This window comes from Typopeltis vanoorti, chromosome 5 (genome assembly GCF_054136105.1).
Source record: "Typopeltis vanoorti isolate ZY-2024b chromosome 5, IOZ_Tvanoo_1.0, whole genome shotgun sequence".
NCBI classification, from domain to species: Eukaryota; Metazoa; Arthropoda; class Arachnida; order Uropygi; family Thelyphonidae; genus Typopeltis; species Typopeltis vanoorti.
Genome location: NC_143553.1, coordinates 28968263 through 28987998, shown reverse-complemented (window position 1 = coordinate 28987998; position 19736 = coordinate 28968263). Strand labels below are relative to the sequence as shown.

General features: G+C 36.3%; 1 protein-coding gene across 1 annotated transcript in view; it reads right to left on the bottom strand.

Annotated features, from left to right (window-relative positions):
- The window catches only part of LOC150106277 (cGMP-specific 3',5'-cyclic phosphodiesterase-like), a 474780-nt gene that overhangs the window by 94426 nt on the left and 360618 nt on the right, over positions 1-19736 (bottom strand). Inside the window, exon 15 of the mRNA XM_090392969.1 lies at positions 9049-9149. Within this exon, the coding sequence (XP_090249095.1) occupies positions 9049-9149 (101 nt within the window). The remainder of the gene's footprint in view (positions 1-9048; positions 9150-19736) is intronic.

The window sequence follows — 19736 nt, the reverse complement described above, 5'->3', positions numbered from 1 at the left end:
AGTAATTTTTTCGATGGAGAATTGTCAGTGAATGGCATGCATTACCAGAATGTGTTGTTAATACAAAGGTAGTTAAGGATTTTAAGCTTCACATTATAAATATGTTGTCATGTTGAACAAACCTTCCACAATGAGTCTACCAACTCCATGGAGGGTGCAATAATCATAATATTTTGTCTGCTGCTTGCAGGTTTACTTTTGTTTTAATTATTTGAGATTTTATCTCTCTTTTTAGTCTAAGCTGTGCATCATGTTGCAGCATAGTTATGTGATATTCCTAAACTTTTCCAGCTCATTCCACTGACCTTTAATCATCATTTTTTATCTGCTTCTCTCCAAATATCATTTATTTTTTTGATGTTCATTATCAACCCATGTGTCTTTACTTCTTCACTTAACTTCAGCGCTGTTCTTTTTAGTTTTCCTTCACCATCTTCAGTAATGACTTTTCATCTGCAAATCATAAATTACTGATTTTTGTATCTTCAATTGAAATTGTCTTATATTCTCCTCCATGATATCCACTGTTCATTCCAGAAACATAATAAACATGCTTGGGGATGCTAGGTCTTCTTGTCTCATATACTATTGTCCAGTACTATCTTCCTGCTACTCCACAATTTCTCATAGCATCATCTGCAATTCATTGATATTCTACAATAGACATATCATATATCATGTTCCTGGTCACTCCATAAGATTTGAGTATTGCCTAGACCACTTTCTGATCTATACTGTGAAATGCTTTCTGAACATCAGCAAAGCAAGCATGAAAATTTTTATTTTTAAACAGCACTTTCACCACAAATTAATTTTAACATTAATATCTAGTACACAGGAAGATTTAAATAGACTTTTTACTTGGACAAAGGAGTGGGGTTGTAGTTTTAATATCAAGAAGTGCAAGGTGTTGCATTCTGTGTTAATTCCTGAAGAGAAGTAACATCTGCAGTGCTACTTTTAATTCTTCCCAACTTTGCATCATCAGTAAACAATTGAAGATCCCAAGTCAGTCCAGACGATATATCATTTACAAACAAGTTAAACAGCAGGAAGCCCAAGAACAGAACCTTGGGGCATGCCACTGGTTACCCTTATTCTTTGAGGCACTGCTCCATCATACATTTCATTCAGAGAGACAGTCTCTGATCCATCTAACCAATATATTATCTATTTCTATCTTTTCTGAATCCAGTTTGCTCATCTACATTTTCTTCCATTATTCCTTATTCTTTCTTTTATTATCATTATAAGTACAGTTAACCCTTGAATAATGCAGGGATTAAGGATGCTGATCCCCCCATGTTGTTCAAAAATCCATGCATAACTTATGATTCCTCAAAACTGAACTTCTAATAGCCTACCATTGACCGGAAACCTTACTGATAACATAAACAGTCAATTATTATTATTATTATTATCCAGGAGTCAAAGACTCAACTGGGAGTTCCTTTTATTATACACACAGTTCATCATACCGTGCTTTAAACACACTCAAATTCTCTGCAGACACCACACTCTCAGGCAAGGCATTCCAATCATTCACAACTCTGCATCATAAAAATCTGCTTCTCACTCCCCTACTCACACCCTTTTTATACAGTTTCCAGGGATGACCTCTGGTTCTCCCCTGATCTCCCACTATTTTCTGTAGAATGTCTCCAGCATTGATTGTATAACAACCCCTTACTAACTTGTAGGTCTATCATATCTTCCCTCTTCCTCCTGTCCACCAGACTCTACAGGTTGCATCTTCTCAATCTTTCCTCATACTCGACATTCCAGAGGTTAGAAACTACCTTAATCAGTCGCCTCTGGACCCTTTCCAACATCTCTTCGTCCTTCTGAAAACCAGGTAACCAAATCTGGGCACAATAGTCCATGTGTGGCCTAATCAAATCCTTATGCAATGGAACAAGAATCTCCCTACTTCTACAAGTCAGTGTCCTCTGCATCATTCCTAGAAGCCTTTGTGTTTTCTTCACAATTTTGGCTATGTGTCCCCTAAATTTCAGATCCTTATCTACTATCACCTCCAGATCTCTTATTTCCTCCACCTCCAACAATATATCCTCATCAAGCATAAATTCTGCATCCCATCTTTGTTTTCCAAATGTTAAAACCTTACATTTTGTAATATTGAAACTCACATCCTCATTCACATGCGCAATCACTCAATTTATTCAAGTCTTCTTTTAAGGCCACAACATCTTTTCTGCTCTTCATGGTTCATCCCAACTTTGCAACATCTGCAAACAACTGAATATCTCCATCCAAATCTTCACCAACATTATTAATACACAAGTTAAACAGTAATGGCCCTAAAATAGACCCCTGAGGCACACCACTTTAACACATATTTTGTATGGTATGTATCTTTTATATATACTATATAATTACAATAAAGAAAGCTAGAGAAAAGAAAATGTTATTAAAGAAAATCATAAGGAAGTGGAAAGACATTTACAGTACTGTATTGTATTTATCAGTAGCATATGTTTATGTCGTCTGTTTACAAGATAAATTGTATGCCTGTCAGTACCTGCATCAATATTGTCTTATATGATACAAAACACTGTAGATGTTATACATATTACTAACACTAGGCATAAGAAATGAAAAGATAATGTGAAAAAGAAATTATTCATATTTATTTACAGGTATAACCACTCATGGTAGGATTCATTCTAGACTTTATAGTAGCCTAGTGCAATCACTATATTATTATTATTACCCCATGGAGTCAAAGACTCCATGGGGTAATAATAATAATAATATCAAACACACTCAAACCCCTTTTATCAAACACACAGCATCATAACACGCTTTAAACACACTCAAATTCTCTGTAGACACCACACTCACAGGCAAGGCATTCACAACTCTGCATCATAAAAATCTGCTTCTCACTCTCCTACTCACACCCTCCTTATACAGCTTCCGAGGATGACCTCTGTTCTCCCCTGATCTCCAACTATTTCGTAGAATTTCTCCAGCATTGATCCTATAAACAACCCCTTACTAACTTGTAGGTCTCCATCATATTTCCCATCCTTCTCCTGTACATCAGACTCTGCAAGTTGCACCTCAATTTTTCCTCATACTCGACATTCCAGAGGTTAGAAACTACCTTAGTTAGTCACCTCTGGACCCTCTCCAACATCTCTTCATCCTTCTGAAAAAGCAGGTGACCAAATCTGGGCACAATAGTCCATGTGTGGCCCAATCAAAGCCTTATACAATGAAACAAGAATATTCCTACTTCTACAAGTTAGTGTCCTAAGCATCATTCTCAGAAACCTTTGTGTTGTCTTCACAATTTTGGCTATGTGTCCCCTAAATTTCAGATCCTTATCAACCATCACCCCCAGATTTCTTATTTCCTCCACCTCCGACAATATATCCTCACCAAGCGCATAGAAATAGAAATATTATTTCTAGCCTGGCTCCTACTGATGAGACCTCAATAAAGGTCGAAACTGGTCTGGGTAGTGGCCCCTTGCCTTTAATACAAAGCATCATACATCTCCTCCTCGAGATGTGCCTTGCATTATGGGTAAATATTAAGATTAGTGATCAGAGCTTATTCTACTTTTACCATGAGTTACCTTGGTCTTGCACTACGTGCAGGGTCAGCTAGACATGCAACACTTGCAGGCGCAAACTTGACTTATTTGTCTGTTTGTTTACTTGGGAAATGGAGTAAAACCAGGTTTAAAATAGCTTGGTATCTTTAACATTTATTATACCCAAGGTAAAATACTTTCTACATTTATATCTCCTCCTGAGATTTTTATTTAATAAGGTTAAAACACCTTATGGTAACTTGTTCTGGTAAAATACTTATAAGCTCTGTATTACTAAAATCTTGGTATTACTAGCCTGGCTCCCACTGATGAGACCTCAATGAAGGTCAAAACCAGTCTGGGTAGTGGCCCCTTGCCTTTAATACAAAGCATCATACATCTCCTCCTGGAGATGTGCTTTGTATTATGGGTAAATATTAAGATTAGTGATCAGAGCTTATTCTACTTTTACCATGAGTTGCCTTGGTCTTGCACTACGTGCAGGGTCAGCTAGACTTGCAACACTTGCAGGCTCAAACTTGACTTATTTGTCGGTTTGCTTACTTGGGAAATGGAGTAAAACCAGGTTTAAAATAGCTTGGTATCTTTAACACACACACACACACACACACACACACACACACACACACACACACACACACAAGGGAAATAAAACTGAATAGGAGAATTACAGAGGTATTTCCCTACTGAGCATTCATGGTAAGATTTATGCAAGTATACCTTGAGAAATGGTTGAGAAGGATTGTGGAAGCAAAGCTTGGTGAAGAACAAGCTGAATTCAAGTGAAATAGAGGCTGTTATGATCAGATTTTCACTTTAAGACAAATAGTTGAGAAATAATGGGAATATAACAAAGATATGTATTTAAGTTTTGTAGATATGGAAAAGGCATATGACAAGATGCCAAGAGAAAAGCTATTCAAAATGCTACAGTTGTATGATGTCAATGGGGCAATATATCAAACAATACTTAGTCTTTATTTGAGTTGTAAGTCAGCAGTTAGAATTGAAGGAGGTACAGGAAGATGGTTTAATGTTAAATCTGGTGCGAGACAAGGATGTACATTATCCCCTCTGTTATTCATTATCTATACGGATCACATTATGAAGGAAAGTGGTATTAAATATGATACCAGAATTGCAGATGTTAATGTCAGCTCTTTGCTTTATGCAGACGATGTTATACTTCTAAATAAATCCGCTACAAGTTTGCAAGATTCCCTGACTAAATTGAATAACTGTTGTAATGGATTTGGTATGAAGGTCAGGAATAACAAGGTAAAGACAATGAAAACAGGCACAAGCATTGAAAATATGAACTGCATTGTGAATGGAGAACCTATAGAACAAGTAACACATTTCAGCTACTTAGGCATGATGAATCAAAAAAGCTGGTATGGTAAGAAGTCAACTGAATAAATTAATATGGAATATGAGAGAAATTAGTCAAAACATTAAATTAGCTGTATACAAGACACTGTTGAAACCAATTTTAACTTATGGATCTGAGAGTTAGGTTACAAATAAATCATTTGAACAAAGACTAGAGACCACAGATATGATAGTCCTAAGAAAGATTAGGGGCATGAATGAACAAATGGCATCAATGGCAATATCATATTAAAAACGAGGATATTAGGAAAGAACTTGACATTGTTAGCATCCAGGAATGGGTAAGTAGAGCTAATCTCAGGTGGTATGGTCACTTAAACAGAATGGAAGAAGAAAAATTAGCAAAACAAGTGTTCTATGTCAGGTTGGCAGGAAAAAGACCCAGAGGAAGACCAAGATATAGGTGGATTGATACAGCAAAAAATGCCTTAGAAGATAGAAATATAAGATCTGATAATGTTGGAGTCTTGACAGGTAACAGATTGATGTGGAGGAAATTGTAGATAGGAAGTTAGTAATGATGTAAGTTTTTCATGTAGTACTATCATATACTGTACACCACTTGAGGGTACATATCAGGAATTTGTGAGGCATGGTTGGATGAGCACTGTGTGCAATAGTATGTACCTCCCACAATGTGTCTCTGACTCCATGGAGGTCATGTGTTAATAATAAACTCCAACATTCATCTTCACCTCTTGCCATAGCTACCTTTAGAAATCCTTTGATTCAACAAGAATTAACTAAAACACTACATTGGACCTTTGTTAATCTAATGCATATTGTTTCTAACTCTCTTGAAAGCAAGACATTTCTATATCTCGCAGTCAACAAGAAGCTTGTGAGTAGCTTAGAGAGGGTTCTGTCTCAACATCTTTGGGTCTGTGAAGGAACAAAAATGTTGCCTGGATGGAAGTATATAGATCTGATCAAGGCAAGGATAAATACCCTTCCCACTAAGGCTCATATAGCCTGCACTATGCATAATATAGACACTACATGTAGTGTCTATATTATGCATATCCCAATGTTCTTTTAGAACCCAGAACATTGGAGGTAAAGGACATAATGCAATATGTGCTATCATAAATAACTGACTACAACAGACAGGATGGTTAGTCAGAAAGGAACCAAATATAAGGACTGAGGTAGGCATAAAAAAGCCTGACCTTCTGGCATCAAGAGATGAGTGATGTTGTCCTTGATATTTGAGTCTGTGGATTGAAATGAAACCTTGATTGGGCAAACGAAGATAAGGAAATTATTATTATGCTTCTAATCAAAGTATTAAAAGACATTGTTTAGAAGAATATGCCTCTCTACTAGATTTTTTTTGTTATAACCATCTCCAGCATGTGGTTTGTAAAGTCCTAAAAGAATGCCAAGATGTTAGGTCTTAGTGCCCAAGATATCAAAATGCTCTCTTTGAGACCTTCAAGAAAAATTGATTGCATGGAGGATGCATCAGCGAATGATGAACAGGATACCTAGGGAAGGTGTTAGTTAGACTTTGACACATATTTGTAAAGCATGTATCAATGGTATGCAAACTATATGTGAGTGTGCATGCAGTTGATGTGTGCTAGTTATTGCCCTAGCATTAGGGTACTGTAATGTGAAGAATTAAAAATAAAAATAAGATGTGAAATTTAGTAGGTAAGGATGGGATGCAGTGTATACTGTTAATGGGGAAACTTTGAAGGAAGTGGAAGAGATAAAAAATCTGGGAGTGATGGTGGACAGAGACTTGAAGTTTCTAAGGCACACTGCTAAAATTGTGAGAACTTCACAATGGATTATGGCAATGATGAGGAGACCTTTAAATGCAAAAGCAAAGAAACGTTGGTTCTCTTGTATAAGACCTTGATCAGGCCGCATATGGAGAATTGCAGAATTGCAGATCTGGCCTCCTGGTGTTCCAAGTGGATCAAAATATTGTAGAGTGGGTTCAGATAACATTCACTAAATCTATGGAATACAAAGACAGATTTTTCCATGCTGAGAAGAAATGCAATTTGCACAAACTTGTAAACTGAAGGAGAGGGGGACATGATGAGGCCTATATGTTAGTTCAGGGTTGTTGCCAGATTAATATGGAGGAGATTTTTCATAGAACAGAGGGAGATAAAGGCAGAAAAAGAAGCTATCCCTGGAAGCTGTATAAGGAAAGTGTGAGCAAGGGATTGAGGTAAAGGTTTTTTTGCATGGAGAGTGGCTGGCAAGTGGAATGTAGTGCTTGAGAATGTGATGAGTGCACTGATAAAGAATTAATTACCTGTCTTCTCTTCCTAGAATACAACAGTTGCACATATCTTTCAAATGGTTCATTATCTTTTTCTATTTATAGAAAGCCAACACATGCGCACATCTACTGAGAAATATTTACACAATCACACTAGACAAAAAACATGGAATCCTAAAAATGTTAACTCACAAAGCCATGGCTATCTTTTCCAATGATACAGCTCCTGCAACATGTCTTTAATCAACTGCTGTAACTCCCCCCCCCCCAAAAAAAAACAGATAAAATATGAAATTCCCCAGTCTCCTCCTCCCCTAATACACAAGACTACTGTAAAATTATCACTATCTTCAGGGAACATGTGAAAGCGAAGCCCAAGTACTTTATAAATAAAAGTTTCACACCACATTCAAACCATATAAAAACTAACAATGCTCATCCATTCACCCAAGGACAAACTCCATCCTTTATCACATCAAGGAGTGGATGAAGTGCCTTATACATGCAAACTGGCTTACTGTGGACAGGCATAAAATCTGCTGATGTCAGTCTCCGCAAACATGTGAAAGATATTTGCTGTCATTGTTATGGCAAGTTGGTACTTGGTAGACAATGCACTGAAATGCTAAATACTGGCTGTTATAAGTCAGAGACTGTTTTGTGAGTCAGCAATAGCAATAAAGCAGTTTGAAATCTCAGCAAGCATGAATATATTAATTTACCAAAAATCCAGGAAACAGTCATTTTTGATGGCCAGCTTTAAAACTTAACTTACTTTTCCCAATAGTGGAGGACTTTTGTTCTTCTGTTTGTTCCTACTAATAACTGATTGTTAGCATCTGCATACTGTGGTAAACAAATTATGTTCTGAAGATCTAGATATAAAACCAATGAAATATTATTATAAATAAATATCTTATTCATTTTATTTCTTTGGTGTTGTGAATTAAGCTGCAAACTAGAATTTAGTGATCTTTTCAGATCATCCAATGTGGTTCATAATGAGCTTTCAGATGACTGAAGGTTTCTGAGAACCCTCTGTACCTTTACAGAGGTTAGCCATAAATCACACCCTAAAAAATGGAGTTGATTTGGGTTGACCACTAGCTTAAGTCCAGTTCACTCCAGCATGCTGGCAAGCTTTCATCTACTGCCAGGTGGAGCCAAGGTTCAGCATGGTAGTAAGGATTTTGCCTGCAGCTCTGCAACATTTGTGTTTGGTACAGTGCTGTCTAGCAGAACCAAAAAAACCCCAATATTCTGGATTAATAAGAAGATTATTTTTTAGATTACTTCTAGTGATTTTAAGAAATCTGCTGGAAAGGCTAAAACTAATTATTGCACTATCTCTTCCAATAATGAATGGCAACAGAAGACATGTCTAAAAGGCAATGTGTTAGGAATTATGGAATACTAGGACAAGGTGATGCTAAATTGACTGCCTATTCATGAAAATACTATAAACTTTTGATTGCTTCCTGTTCACAGTTGGATAAAGAATGAAAACAAAAACGTTACTTCTCATTAAGTATGAAGTGCGGGCCTGGTTGGCCGAGCAGTCAGTACGTCTGCTCTCCAGCCAAGAGGTTGCAGGTTCGAATCCTGGCATGGGTATGGATGTTTGTGAATTGTCCTACAAACTCTGTGTGGGAACGGAATCTGAGACCCTACTACTTATTCTAACAGAAGATGTCACTCCCAAAACCCTGTGAGGTATGGGTCTACAGATGTCAAATGTGGAAAAAATATATATATATATATATATATGAAGTCTGTTCAGCATTTAGATAAAAATCTAAGAAAAAAAAAAAAAAAAAACCCACTTACTTGAAATACAGGGCCAAATCTGTAGAAAGAATTGCAGATTCAATTATATGAATAGCAATTTTATAATCTTCTGGTGACAAGGACTGTAGAATGTTGTTTCCCTGAAAGAATGTAAATTCTTGAAATGCTTTTGTATTTTAAATTGTTTTCCAACTAAATTTTTTAAGCTTATATCACATTTAGTGATTACTTCAGTTTGAGTGGATTTGAAAATTATTGGAATGTATGTTTAAATTATTTAAAAATGTTTCCAATCAGTTTGCCACATGTTATTTTAATATTAATAAAAGAGTTTGCTTTTTGTTCAAACTAGTACAAAAAACATTAATCTGAAACTCACCTGATTTTAATTAATGTATATTCCGGTGTACAAGTCGACCTGGCATATAAGTCGATATTGGAATTTTTTGAGTTTATTTGAGTTTTTATAGTATACTCGTTGTATAAGCCAACTCGAAAAATTTCTTTTTCGTATTGACCAATTGACCAATAGTGAACTAAAGTGGAATGGCTCCTTTTAAAAGAATGAAATATGATATGAGTTTTAAGTGCAAAGTGATTAAATTTGCAAAAGAAAATACTAACTGTGTTGCTGCACATCAGTTCGGAGTAAATGAAAAACTAGTTCGCGATTGGAGAAAAAATGAAATTTTAATAATGAAAATGCCAAAAAATAAGTGCGCATTACAGAAAGGAATTTGTAAGTGGTCTATTCTGGAAAATAATGTTGCGGATTGGGTTCGAGAAAATCGCCAAAATGGACTCATTATAATGAGAAATAATATTCGTTTATTTGCTTTGAAGTGGGGAAAAGCAAATAAAAAGGACAGCGAAAACTTCAAAGCTACAGTGAGTTGGTGTAGCCAGTTTTTGGAAAGGAAAAATTTAGTGCTTCGACTAAAAACGAAAATTGCACAGAAGCTGCCAAAGGATTTGGATGATAAGTTAAGTTTTCAAAGATTTATAATTGCTAAAAGAAATTTATAAAAGCAAAAAAATTATTTGTCTCAAATCGGAAATATGGATGAAACTCCAGTTATGTTTGACATGATCGGGAATAGAACAGTAGAATTGAAAGGAAGTAAAACTATTTCTTTAAAAACAACTGGACATGAAAAAAAAAAGCCATTTCACAGTTGTACTTGCTTGTATGGCTGATGGTACTAAATTAAAACCTATGATAATTTTTAAAAGAAAAACAATGCCAAAGATCAAAATTCCAAGAAACGTTTTTGTCCGTGTGCATGAGAATGGTTGGATGGACAAAGCAGGAGTTAAGCTGTGGATAAAAAATATTTGGAATACATGACAAGGTGCATTAAAAAACCCAAACAGTGTTTTAGTGTGGGACATGTTCAAATCCCATTTAACGGAGAGCACAAAATCTTTATTAAGAGAGAATAATACCAATATGGCAGTGATTCCAAGTGGGTTAACTTCACTAGTGCAACCATTGAATGTTTGTATAAACAAGCCATTTAAAGACAGTTTACGAAAACAGTGGAATGCGTGAGTGCAAGAAGGAGAGAAAAGTTACACAAAAGGAGGACAAATGTGACATACGTCTTTGGTAACTATGTGTGAATGGGTAGCGAAAGTATGGGATGATATAAAACCAGATAGAGTAATAAAATCTTTAAAAAAAATGTGCTATATCTAACAAATTAGATGGCTCGGAAGATGATTTTGTTTACAATGATGACAAAATCGATGCTAAATCTGATGGAGAAAACGAATACAATTTATATGATGATATAACGGAAGAAATTACAGAACCAGAGTACAATGAACTTTTCATACATTCAGACAGTAAAAATTAAATTTTAATTATGTAGTTACCTACCTATTTTCTTAAATTTGATCTAAGTTGAAATATTTTTACTTATTTACCCTTTTTGTATATTGCTAATAAATTTAAACGGAAAATATGATACGTACTAGTTTTTTCTTGGAAAGCGATCAATTTTTGATCCGGCATATAAGTAGACCTAAAAAATTTAGTACTTTTTTTTTTTTTCATTGCTGAAAAGTTGACTTATACGCCGGAATATATGGTAATCAAATTACATTATCAGAGAAAGAGTATTCATATAAGATAAAATAAATGGAAGAGGAGTATTGCTAATGACTGCAGAGGAACTACGTGCAGAGTAGAGAAGTAGTAAAAATAGAGGAATGGCTTTGGAAGTCTATGGATGTTCAACAACCTTGTGGAAGGGAATAAAATGGCTGTATTTAAACAAATTTGCTTAATGAGTGTAAGAAATCACAGGAAGGAGAGGGAGATATTTTCAACTATGCCAACATAAATAAATTAAAAATCAGCCATCTTATAAAGATGAACTATCTTCCTTTTTGATTTGTTACCATCTGTGAATTTCTGGATGATAAACTGAAAGAGACCTGTAGGTAATTTCAGGCACTTGTCTGTCATTTTTTAAGGGCTGTAAAGATGACATAACTGATTATGGCACTCATAAAGAAGACATTAATATGTATCTTTAAATGTATACACCTTCTGTCCAAAAAGAAACCGAACATTTGATAGAAAAGAAAACACAGGCCAATCATAATTATTCAAATCATTTATTTCAATCAATATACTCAACTTAAGCTTTGACAGAGCATTCGGAAATGTCAATTAATTCATTAAATTAATTTTTTATATTGGTTTTTGGGGTACTGTTGAGAGGCATGGTTACTGCTGTTTGAACGATTTCAATGGTGTCATATCGCTTTCCTTTCATCAGCTTTGACAGAGCATTCGGAAATGTCAATTAATTCATTAAATGAATTTTTTATATTGGTTTTTGGGGTACTGTTGAGAGGCATGGTTACTGCTGTTTGAACGATTTCAATGGTGTCATATCGCTTTCCTTTCATCAGCAGATAAAATTGGGGGAAAAGAAAGAAGCCACAGAGTGCTAAATCAGTGAATACAGTGAGTGATCCAACACACAAACTTGGTTTTTGCTCAAAATCTGTCTCATAATGTTCGAATGATGAGATGGTGCATTATCATGCAAAAGTGCATCACGATATTCATGCCACACGTGACGAATTCTCGCTATCAATCGCTTCAAAACCTTGAGATAAAACCCACCATTGACCTTTTGAACAGGCAGAATGAATTCTTTGTGGGTAATGCCCTTGGAATTGTAGAACCAAATCAGTATTTTCTTTACTTTTGACTTCTCCAAGCAACATGTTTTCGGATGCCCCTCTTCTGGTGGTCTCCACTCAGCACACTCACGCTTTGTTTCAGGCTCATACTCAAAACCACGTTTTGTCACCAGTAACGATCGTTTCAAGAAAGTTTGAGTCCTTACAAGCGGCTTTAATGAGGTCCCTTAAAGTGTTCAATTTTGATACATTTTTTGGTCATCGGTCAACTTGTGGGAAACAAATCGCTAATTCAATTTATGAAAGCCCAAACTCTTGGTCAAAATGTTGTACACAATTGATTTTGGAATCCCCAATTCATCTTCAATCAATCTCACGGACGATTTTGGGTTTTCTTTGATAAAATCATGCACTTTTTGGATGTTAACTTCATGTTAACTTTGCTTAGTCCAGTTTTTGGAAGGCCCGGCTTTTCGTCATCCTCAAACATCTCACAACCACTTTGAAATCGCTTAAACCACTTGTAAACTTGAGTACGGGATAAGCATTTATCACCGTATGCTTTTTGAAGCATTTTGATTCATTTCGGTAAAACTTTTACCAAGTTTAACACGAAAGTTAATCACAGCTCTCTTTTTGAAACTCATTTTCCAACTGTTCATCAAAACACAGTCACTCTTGACACTATAACTTTGCTTCTAATGAAACAAATGTCATAAACAGTTGACACAACATTAGTGAAGTCCACTTTCAACAACAAAAAGTACAACAGGTGGCGCCACTAGTTTCTTCTATTTTCGAAAAGTTCGGTTTCTTTTTGGACAGAGGGTGTAGTCCCACATTCAAACTAAACATAGATTTGACTTTAAGATTCTCTTCACCTTTCTCCTAAAACCAAGTCATATTTTCCAATTTTGGTTATGAGGACTGCCATCCAAAAAAGCATGGTGGATAAGAGAAAAAAAAAGCTAAAAGGAGGGAAAGATAAAAAAGAGTAGTATGATTGAGATATCAGTAGGTTTTAGGGTTTGTTCCAGGATAATGCAAAGGACATTTTTCATTGAGTGGAGTGAGAATGGGAAAGAAAAAGAGGTTGCACCTAAAAGTTATATAAGGAGGATGTAGGCAAAGAAATGAGGATAGAATTTTTGCTTAGAGAATGGTAAGCAATGGAATGAAATTAATAGTACTTGGAACTTAAAAAAATGTTTAGAGTGAACAGTACGGAGTTGAATTCCAAAAATTAAGGAGAATTAGAGAGGGAATGAAATGGTAATGGGTAAATATAGCTATCATGCAGAAGTTGTTATTATTATTACATCTTCATACAGTCAAGCCCACTTTCCAAGGTTCTCGCTTTCAAATATAACGCTCAATAATCCATATCTTGAACTATTTTGGTATTTCTGTATTCCCCTCCCTCACCACCATGCAAAATACCCATTTCATACTTTCTCTCTCTTGCTCATACCTTTCTGAAACAACTTCCAGAGATAACTTATCATTCCAGTCCTTTCTCCCTTTACTCAACTCTATGAAAAATCTCCCCCACATCATGATTTATTATTATTACCGGAGATCTCCAGGGAATCACGGATGCATCAAGGGAGGTCCATATCAGCAGTCGTACCTATTCTTGATGACGCTAATTCCTGATATAGTGTTTAACACACTCCTATGATGTTCCCCAACGTATCTGCAACACCTCAGAAACCGGAAGATATCTGTGCATAGTAGTCCATGTTAAGTTAATGTCCATGTCCATATTAAAGCCTCATAAAGAGGCAAAATGACCTTCTTTTCCTTATAAGCTTGTTTCAGTATTGGAATTAATTGGAATTATCCTCTGAGTTGTATTTGCAATCTTTGTTATATGTAATTCTTGAACTTCAATGACCTATTTTCTTTTCTTTTATGATAATCCCACACAAGAAAGGGCACAGGACTTATAAACACTACAATGACATGTGTGGGTAAGTGATTATGGAGAAAGAAGCAGCCTATTGACATGTTTCTTAAAAAGAGTTGGAGATGGTACCAAACATAATAAACAAACTTCTCATCAGAAGTTTGTTTAGTATGTTTGGAGCTGAACAGTGTATTGGTGTTGGCCAGTGGCTGCTCTAGTTCCTAATTCAGAGGAGCAATGTCTGTGAAAGTACCTATAGAAAAAGTAGAGTGCAGAAACAGAGTACCTATGGGAAAGTAACTGAAGGGTTACTTATTAAACAGACTGCCCTCTTCTGTATATCATTAAAAATTCTTAGGTATATTGTTAGGTATATCACCCCACATTTGAGGCAATACAACTGTTAGGTGTATTACCTCAAATGTGGGAACAATATTCCAAGGCTGGGCAGATTTGAGACCTACAAAATGTTAGGGTTGAGAGGAAAAGAAGTAATATAATAAGTTTAGTTTAATCTTTTATCCAAGTGTGAGCAAAGAAAGTTTGCACCTGAAAGTATCTTCAGGACTGGGGTAAGGTAGTATAACACCAGGCAACTCGTTGCAAAGGTGGAGAAAGATCTCGTCACTCCTATCTCAGTATCTCCCATAATGCAAAGCACATCTCCTTGCGGATATGTGTAGTGGCAAGGGCCACTACCCATACCGGTTTCGACCTTTATTGAGGTCTCGTCAGTGGGAGCCAGGCCCAGTAGTGGAGACACCAAGGCAGAAGCAACGAGAGGTCATCCCAACCTATAGGAGTTTCCAAAGGGTGTACAACCTTATTATTAAATTACTCCAGATTCAGAGAAAGATGTTGAGAGTTTATTTTTCACTTGGTTATAAGTTTAGTTTAATCCTTTATCCAAGTGTGAGCAAACAAAGTTTGCGCCTGAAAGTATCTTCAGGACTGGGGTAAGGTAGTACAACACCAGGCAACTCGTTGCAAAGGTGGAGAAATCTCTCATTGCTTCTGCCTTGGTGTCTCCACTACTGAGCCTGGCTCCCACTGACGAGACCTCAATAAAGGTCGAAACCAGTATGGATAGTGGCCCTTGCCTTAATGCATAGCATTACACATATCTGCAAGGAGATGTGCTTTGCATTATGGGAGATACTTAGATAGGAGTGATGAGAGCTTTCTCCACCTTAGCAATGAGTTGCCTGGTGTTGTACTACCTTACCCCAGTCCTGAAGATACTTTCAGGTGCAAACTTTGTTTGCTCACACTTGGATAAAAGATTAAACTAAACTTATTATAGTCTAACCAAGTGAAAAATAAATTGTAAACAAAAAGAAGTAATGTTTTGAATGATAAATAACCCCAAGCTTTTCAGAGACTAAGGAGGCTATGTATATGATATGTTTGTGCCAGGATAAATTTGATGGGACAATCAGCCCAAGAAGAGAAAGCTGATCTTAAAAGGAAATTGAAACAAGCGTCTCCATAGTGCAATTGGAAAAACAACTGCATGTTGCGCCATTCGACTGAAAAAGGCCTAAGTTTGATTCTCGTCACGATGGGAGGAATCTTTATACAGTTTTTTTCAATTGAAGGCAAGTTAGCCAATCTCATACAGAGGTAGCAGGGTTTTTTTCTCCTAGAAACTTGAGTTTTTCATTCCAGCATACAGACAATCAGCCTTTAGAACACATAATTTACAGACAAAAAAAAATACTAGTGGTGGTGGGTAGTAGAGGACATTGGTGTAGATGATGATGTTAGTAGTTGGTGAATTAAGTGGTGGAGATGGAGATTTGTAGAGTACAATCCCTCCCTCGATAAGTCTTTGGACTCCTTGGAGGTGTCAGGAAATAATAAAATAATAAAGAATAATAAAGAAACATTATCAAAAGTAAGAGGAAGTGAAGTAGGAATCTGCTTTTTTTTTTCTTTTTTTTTTTGCATGTAATACTCAGGCAGGCCTGAGTTTTTATGGCATTGATTGGCTTATTTATGACTTAAAATTTCCCAAGTTATCTTCACCCAATGTTGAGATCTTCACAATCTTCACAATCAGTGTTTAATTTGCTGGTCACAGAAGCCACTGAGGCTTCTATCATCAGCATATGAGAGTACTATAAGGTTTCTTGAATGAGGAAGTGGAATGAAGAGTATTGTCAACAGGCTAAACTGTGAACAGATTTGAAATCGGAGAGAAAGAGAAATTCACTGATGTAAAGGAGGAAGTGTGTGGATAAGAGTACAGAAACCTGGGGTACTCACTGAGAGTGAAGTCTGATGAGAGAAAGCCATGGCATGGCATGTAATGAACAACAAGTGAGTTGGCAATCCAATCCTAGAATACAGGAGAAAGGCCATAAGATGGTAGCCTATTCAGGAGGTTTCAATGCTAGACACAATCAAATACCTTTGAGATATCAAGAGAAAAAACAGAGGTTTCTCCAAATCTTATGTCCAAAGTGTGTGAGATTGGCAAGGAGGTCAGCTGAGGAACGAGAATGGCAGAATCCATATGGGAAATAAGTGATTCTTCATTACTTCAACCTTGGTATCTTCTAGGTTTCTCACTGATGAGACTTCAATAAAGGTCAAAACCTGTCTGGGTAGTGGCCCTTCCCATAATACACATCTTTATTAACATTTATACACATTCAAAAGAATGTGTTCTTTACATTATGGGATACTAAAACAATGAATGTGAAGTTATCAGCCTCTATATACAAGTAGCATAGTCAGAAGATTCTTCACACACAAATTTTGTTTACTTACGCAGCTTCATATTATGAATATGAAGCTGGTGACATGAAAGGCATGACTGATAAACATCAAAAAGATTAAGCAGAGTATCCTAAAATCCACAGATAATGCATATGATTTGCAGTGTGCCACAGTACTCTATATATGGTATGTTATTCTATATTTTAGTATATGAAGAGGAATACTGTTTACTGATGATGCAAAACTAGTGAGTGCAATAGTTAACAAAGATGAGGTAGAAACCTGCAGGGCAATCTAAATAGAATGGAATGCAGTATAGAATAACGATTATCAGTTTAAATAAAGCAAAGCAGATTTAAGGTTATGTACTTTGGTATGAAAGGATTAGCTGTGCATTATGTGGATGGAACAGGGCTGCAGGAAGTTGATTAAAGGGATTTAGGATGAGGGACAGGGAGTTGAAGTAAGTTCAGAAGACATGCTGCAAAAGTGAACAAGGTAGTTCAAAGGATGATGTGGATGTTAAATAACTCACTGACAAGTAGAAATAAAGAGGCTATTATTTTTTTTTTATCTTTATACGATTCTGAAACAGCCACATCTATACCAAAAGCAGATTTGGTGACTTGGGTTTCTTGGGATGAGGAAGCAGTGGAGAAGATTCAATTGCAAGTGATAAAGTGACAGTTTTGTGGAATGGTCCTTATGAGTATATTATTATAACGGTGTCTCCATGGAGTCAAAAAACTCATCGCAGGAGACCTTACTTTGATACACTAACCATTATTCACACAATAACTATCATACTTCTCCTTAAATTCATTAACAGATGAAGCATTCACAACCAGCTCTGGAAACGCATTCCACCCATTCACAACCCTCCAAGCAAAAAATCTAGTTCTAACACCCTTGTTAACCACACTCCTACACAATCTCCAGGGATGGCCCCTCGTTCTGTTCCTACCTGCACTGGTCTTAAAAACGTTATCAGTATCAATCCTATAAAATCTCTTTAATAATGTATATGCCTCTATCATATCTCCTCTCCTACATCTATCAGCAAGTTTTTGGAGCCCACAGATCTTCAGTCTATCCTCACAGGGGACATCCCACAGACCTGCAAATCTTTGTAATTCACCTCTGAATCCTCTCCACCATTTCTTCATCGCCAAGAAATCCAGGTGACCAGATCTGCGTGCAATAGTCCAAATGCAGTCTTATTAATGCCTTATAAAGCGGAACAGTAACTTCCTTATCCCTGCTTGTCAGTGTGTTCTCCAATAACCATGTAATTTGATGTGATGTTTTGGCAACCTTTGAAATATGCCCTTTAAGCTTAAGTTCTCTGTCCACAAAAACTCCCAAGTCCTTTGCTCCGTCAATTTCTTGCAGTTCGGTTCCATTAATATAGTAACCAGCATGTGATCTCATCCTCCCAAAGTACATCACCTTACACTTAGCCACGTTAAACTGACAGCCATTTACCTTAGCCCATACCATCAGCCTATTTAAGTCATCCTTAAAAGTGGATATCGGGAAGTGCAAAAAAATAGATTGCCACAAAACAAGCTGGTAACTAAATTGAAATGGATGATGTAGAACAGGATAAAAGACTAGTAAGCTGAATAGGTAACTGGCTGTTGGAGAGGTATCAGTAGGTTGTGTATCAGGAAGTGGTACCTTAAAAGAGTACAGTACCCAGAAAAGTACCACAGGTGTCTGTCTTGGAGCCCATTCTTGTTTAATTTGTATGTTAATGATATTCAGACAAACTTAAACTGGAGATACCCAGTTAAGTTTGTTGAGAAGCAGGTTTTCTGCATCATCAGCAAACAAGTGGATATTTTCTTTCAAATTATTTCCAATATCATTAATGTACAAATTAAACAATAGAAGACCAAGCACTGTGCCCTGAGGTACAACACTAGTCACCTGCTTCTCCTAGACTCAGCTCCTCCATAAACCACTCTTTGATATCTATCCACCAGCCACCCTCTAAGCTTGATGAAGAAGGTTTACAGGATGATGAAAGTTTATGGGTTGCAAAATTCATTTGATAGGCAGAAGAGAAGGGATATGATGGAACCATAAATTATAACTTATTGAAGAATTTTTATAGAACTGAAGGTGAAATTTCTCAATATATGATAAAGAAGGGACAGAATGAAGAAAGATGCATAACAGTGTTATTAGCAATGGAATGAGGATTAGAATTTTTTGCCTGGAAGGTGGTGAATAAGAGTGGAATTTGCTAGAGGCAGCAAATGTTTTGTCAGTGAATAAATTTAAAGAGAGGAAATATGATAGGTATTGTTGACATAGTGTGTACCTCCAAAGGTTAGTCTTCAAACACCATAGAGATGCCCATATAACAATTTGTTATTACACAGACATCCCAATGGAGCCTGAAGGCTCATCATGAAAAGGGCCAGTGATTATGAAAAGCTTAGCACACAAATGGAAGATATAGCATGGAAAGAGGACTAGGTTGGATAGGACACAGATGATGCTTGGGTGCTGATCAACAGATATTTAACAGCAGCAATGTCTGTGTTTATCCCAAAATGAAAATACAATAGATAGGAGTGAAAATAAATAAGATAGGAGTAAAATGAATGAATGAATGAAAGAAGGAAGGAATTAAGCACAAAATATAGAAGAATGCACTGTGGAGACAACACAAGATGTTTGTACTTTTCAGTTCCATGAAGGGTACAAAGAGCAGATCAGGAAGGTTAAATTAGAAAGTCAAACCAAGAAAAATCCTAGCAAGTTATTTTGATATGTGGCAAGCAGAAAAAAGAATGATGATGGTAGTTGATGACAATGGTAGAGTGGCAACTATTGCAGAGTATATGGATGAGGTACTCAGTGTACAATTTACCTGGGTATTTCACGTAGGTGAATGGAACATCATGTAACGTTTAATTTT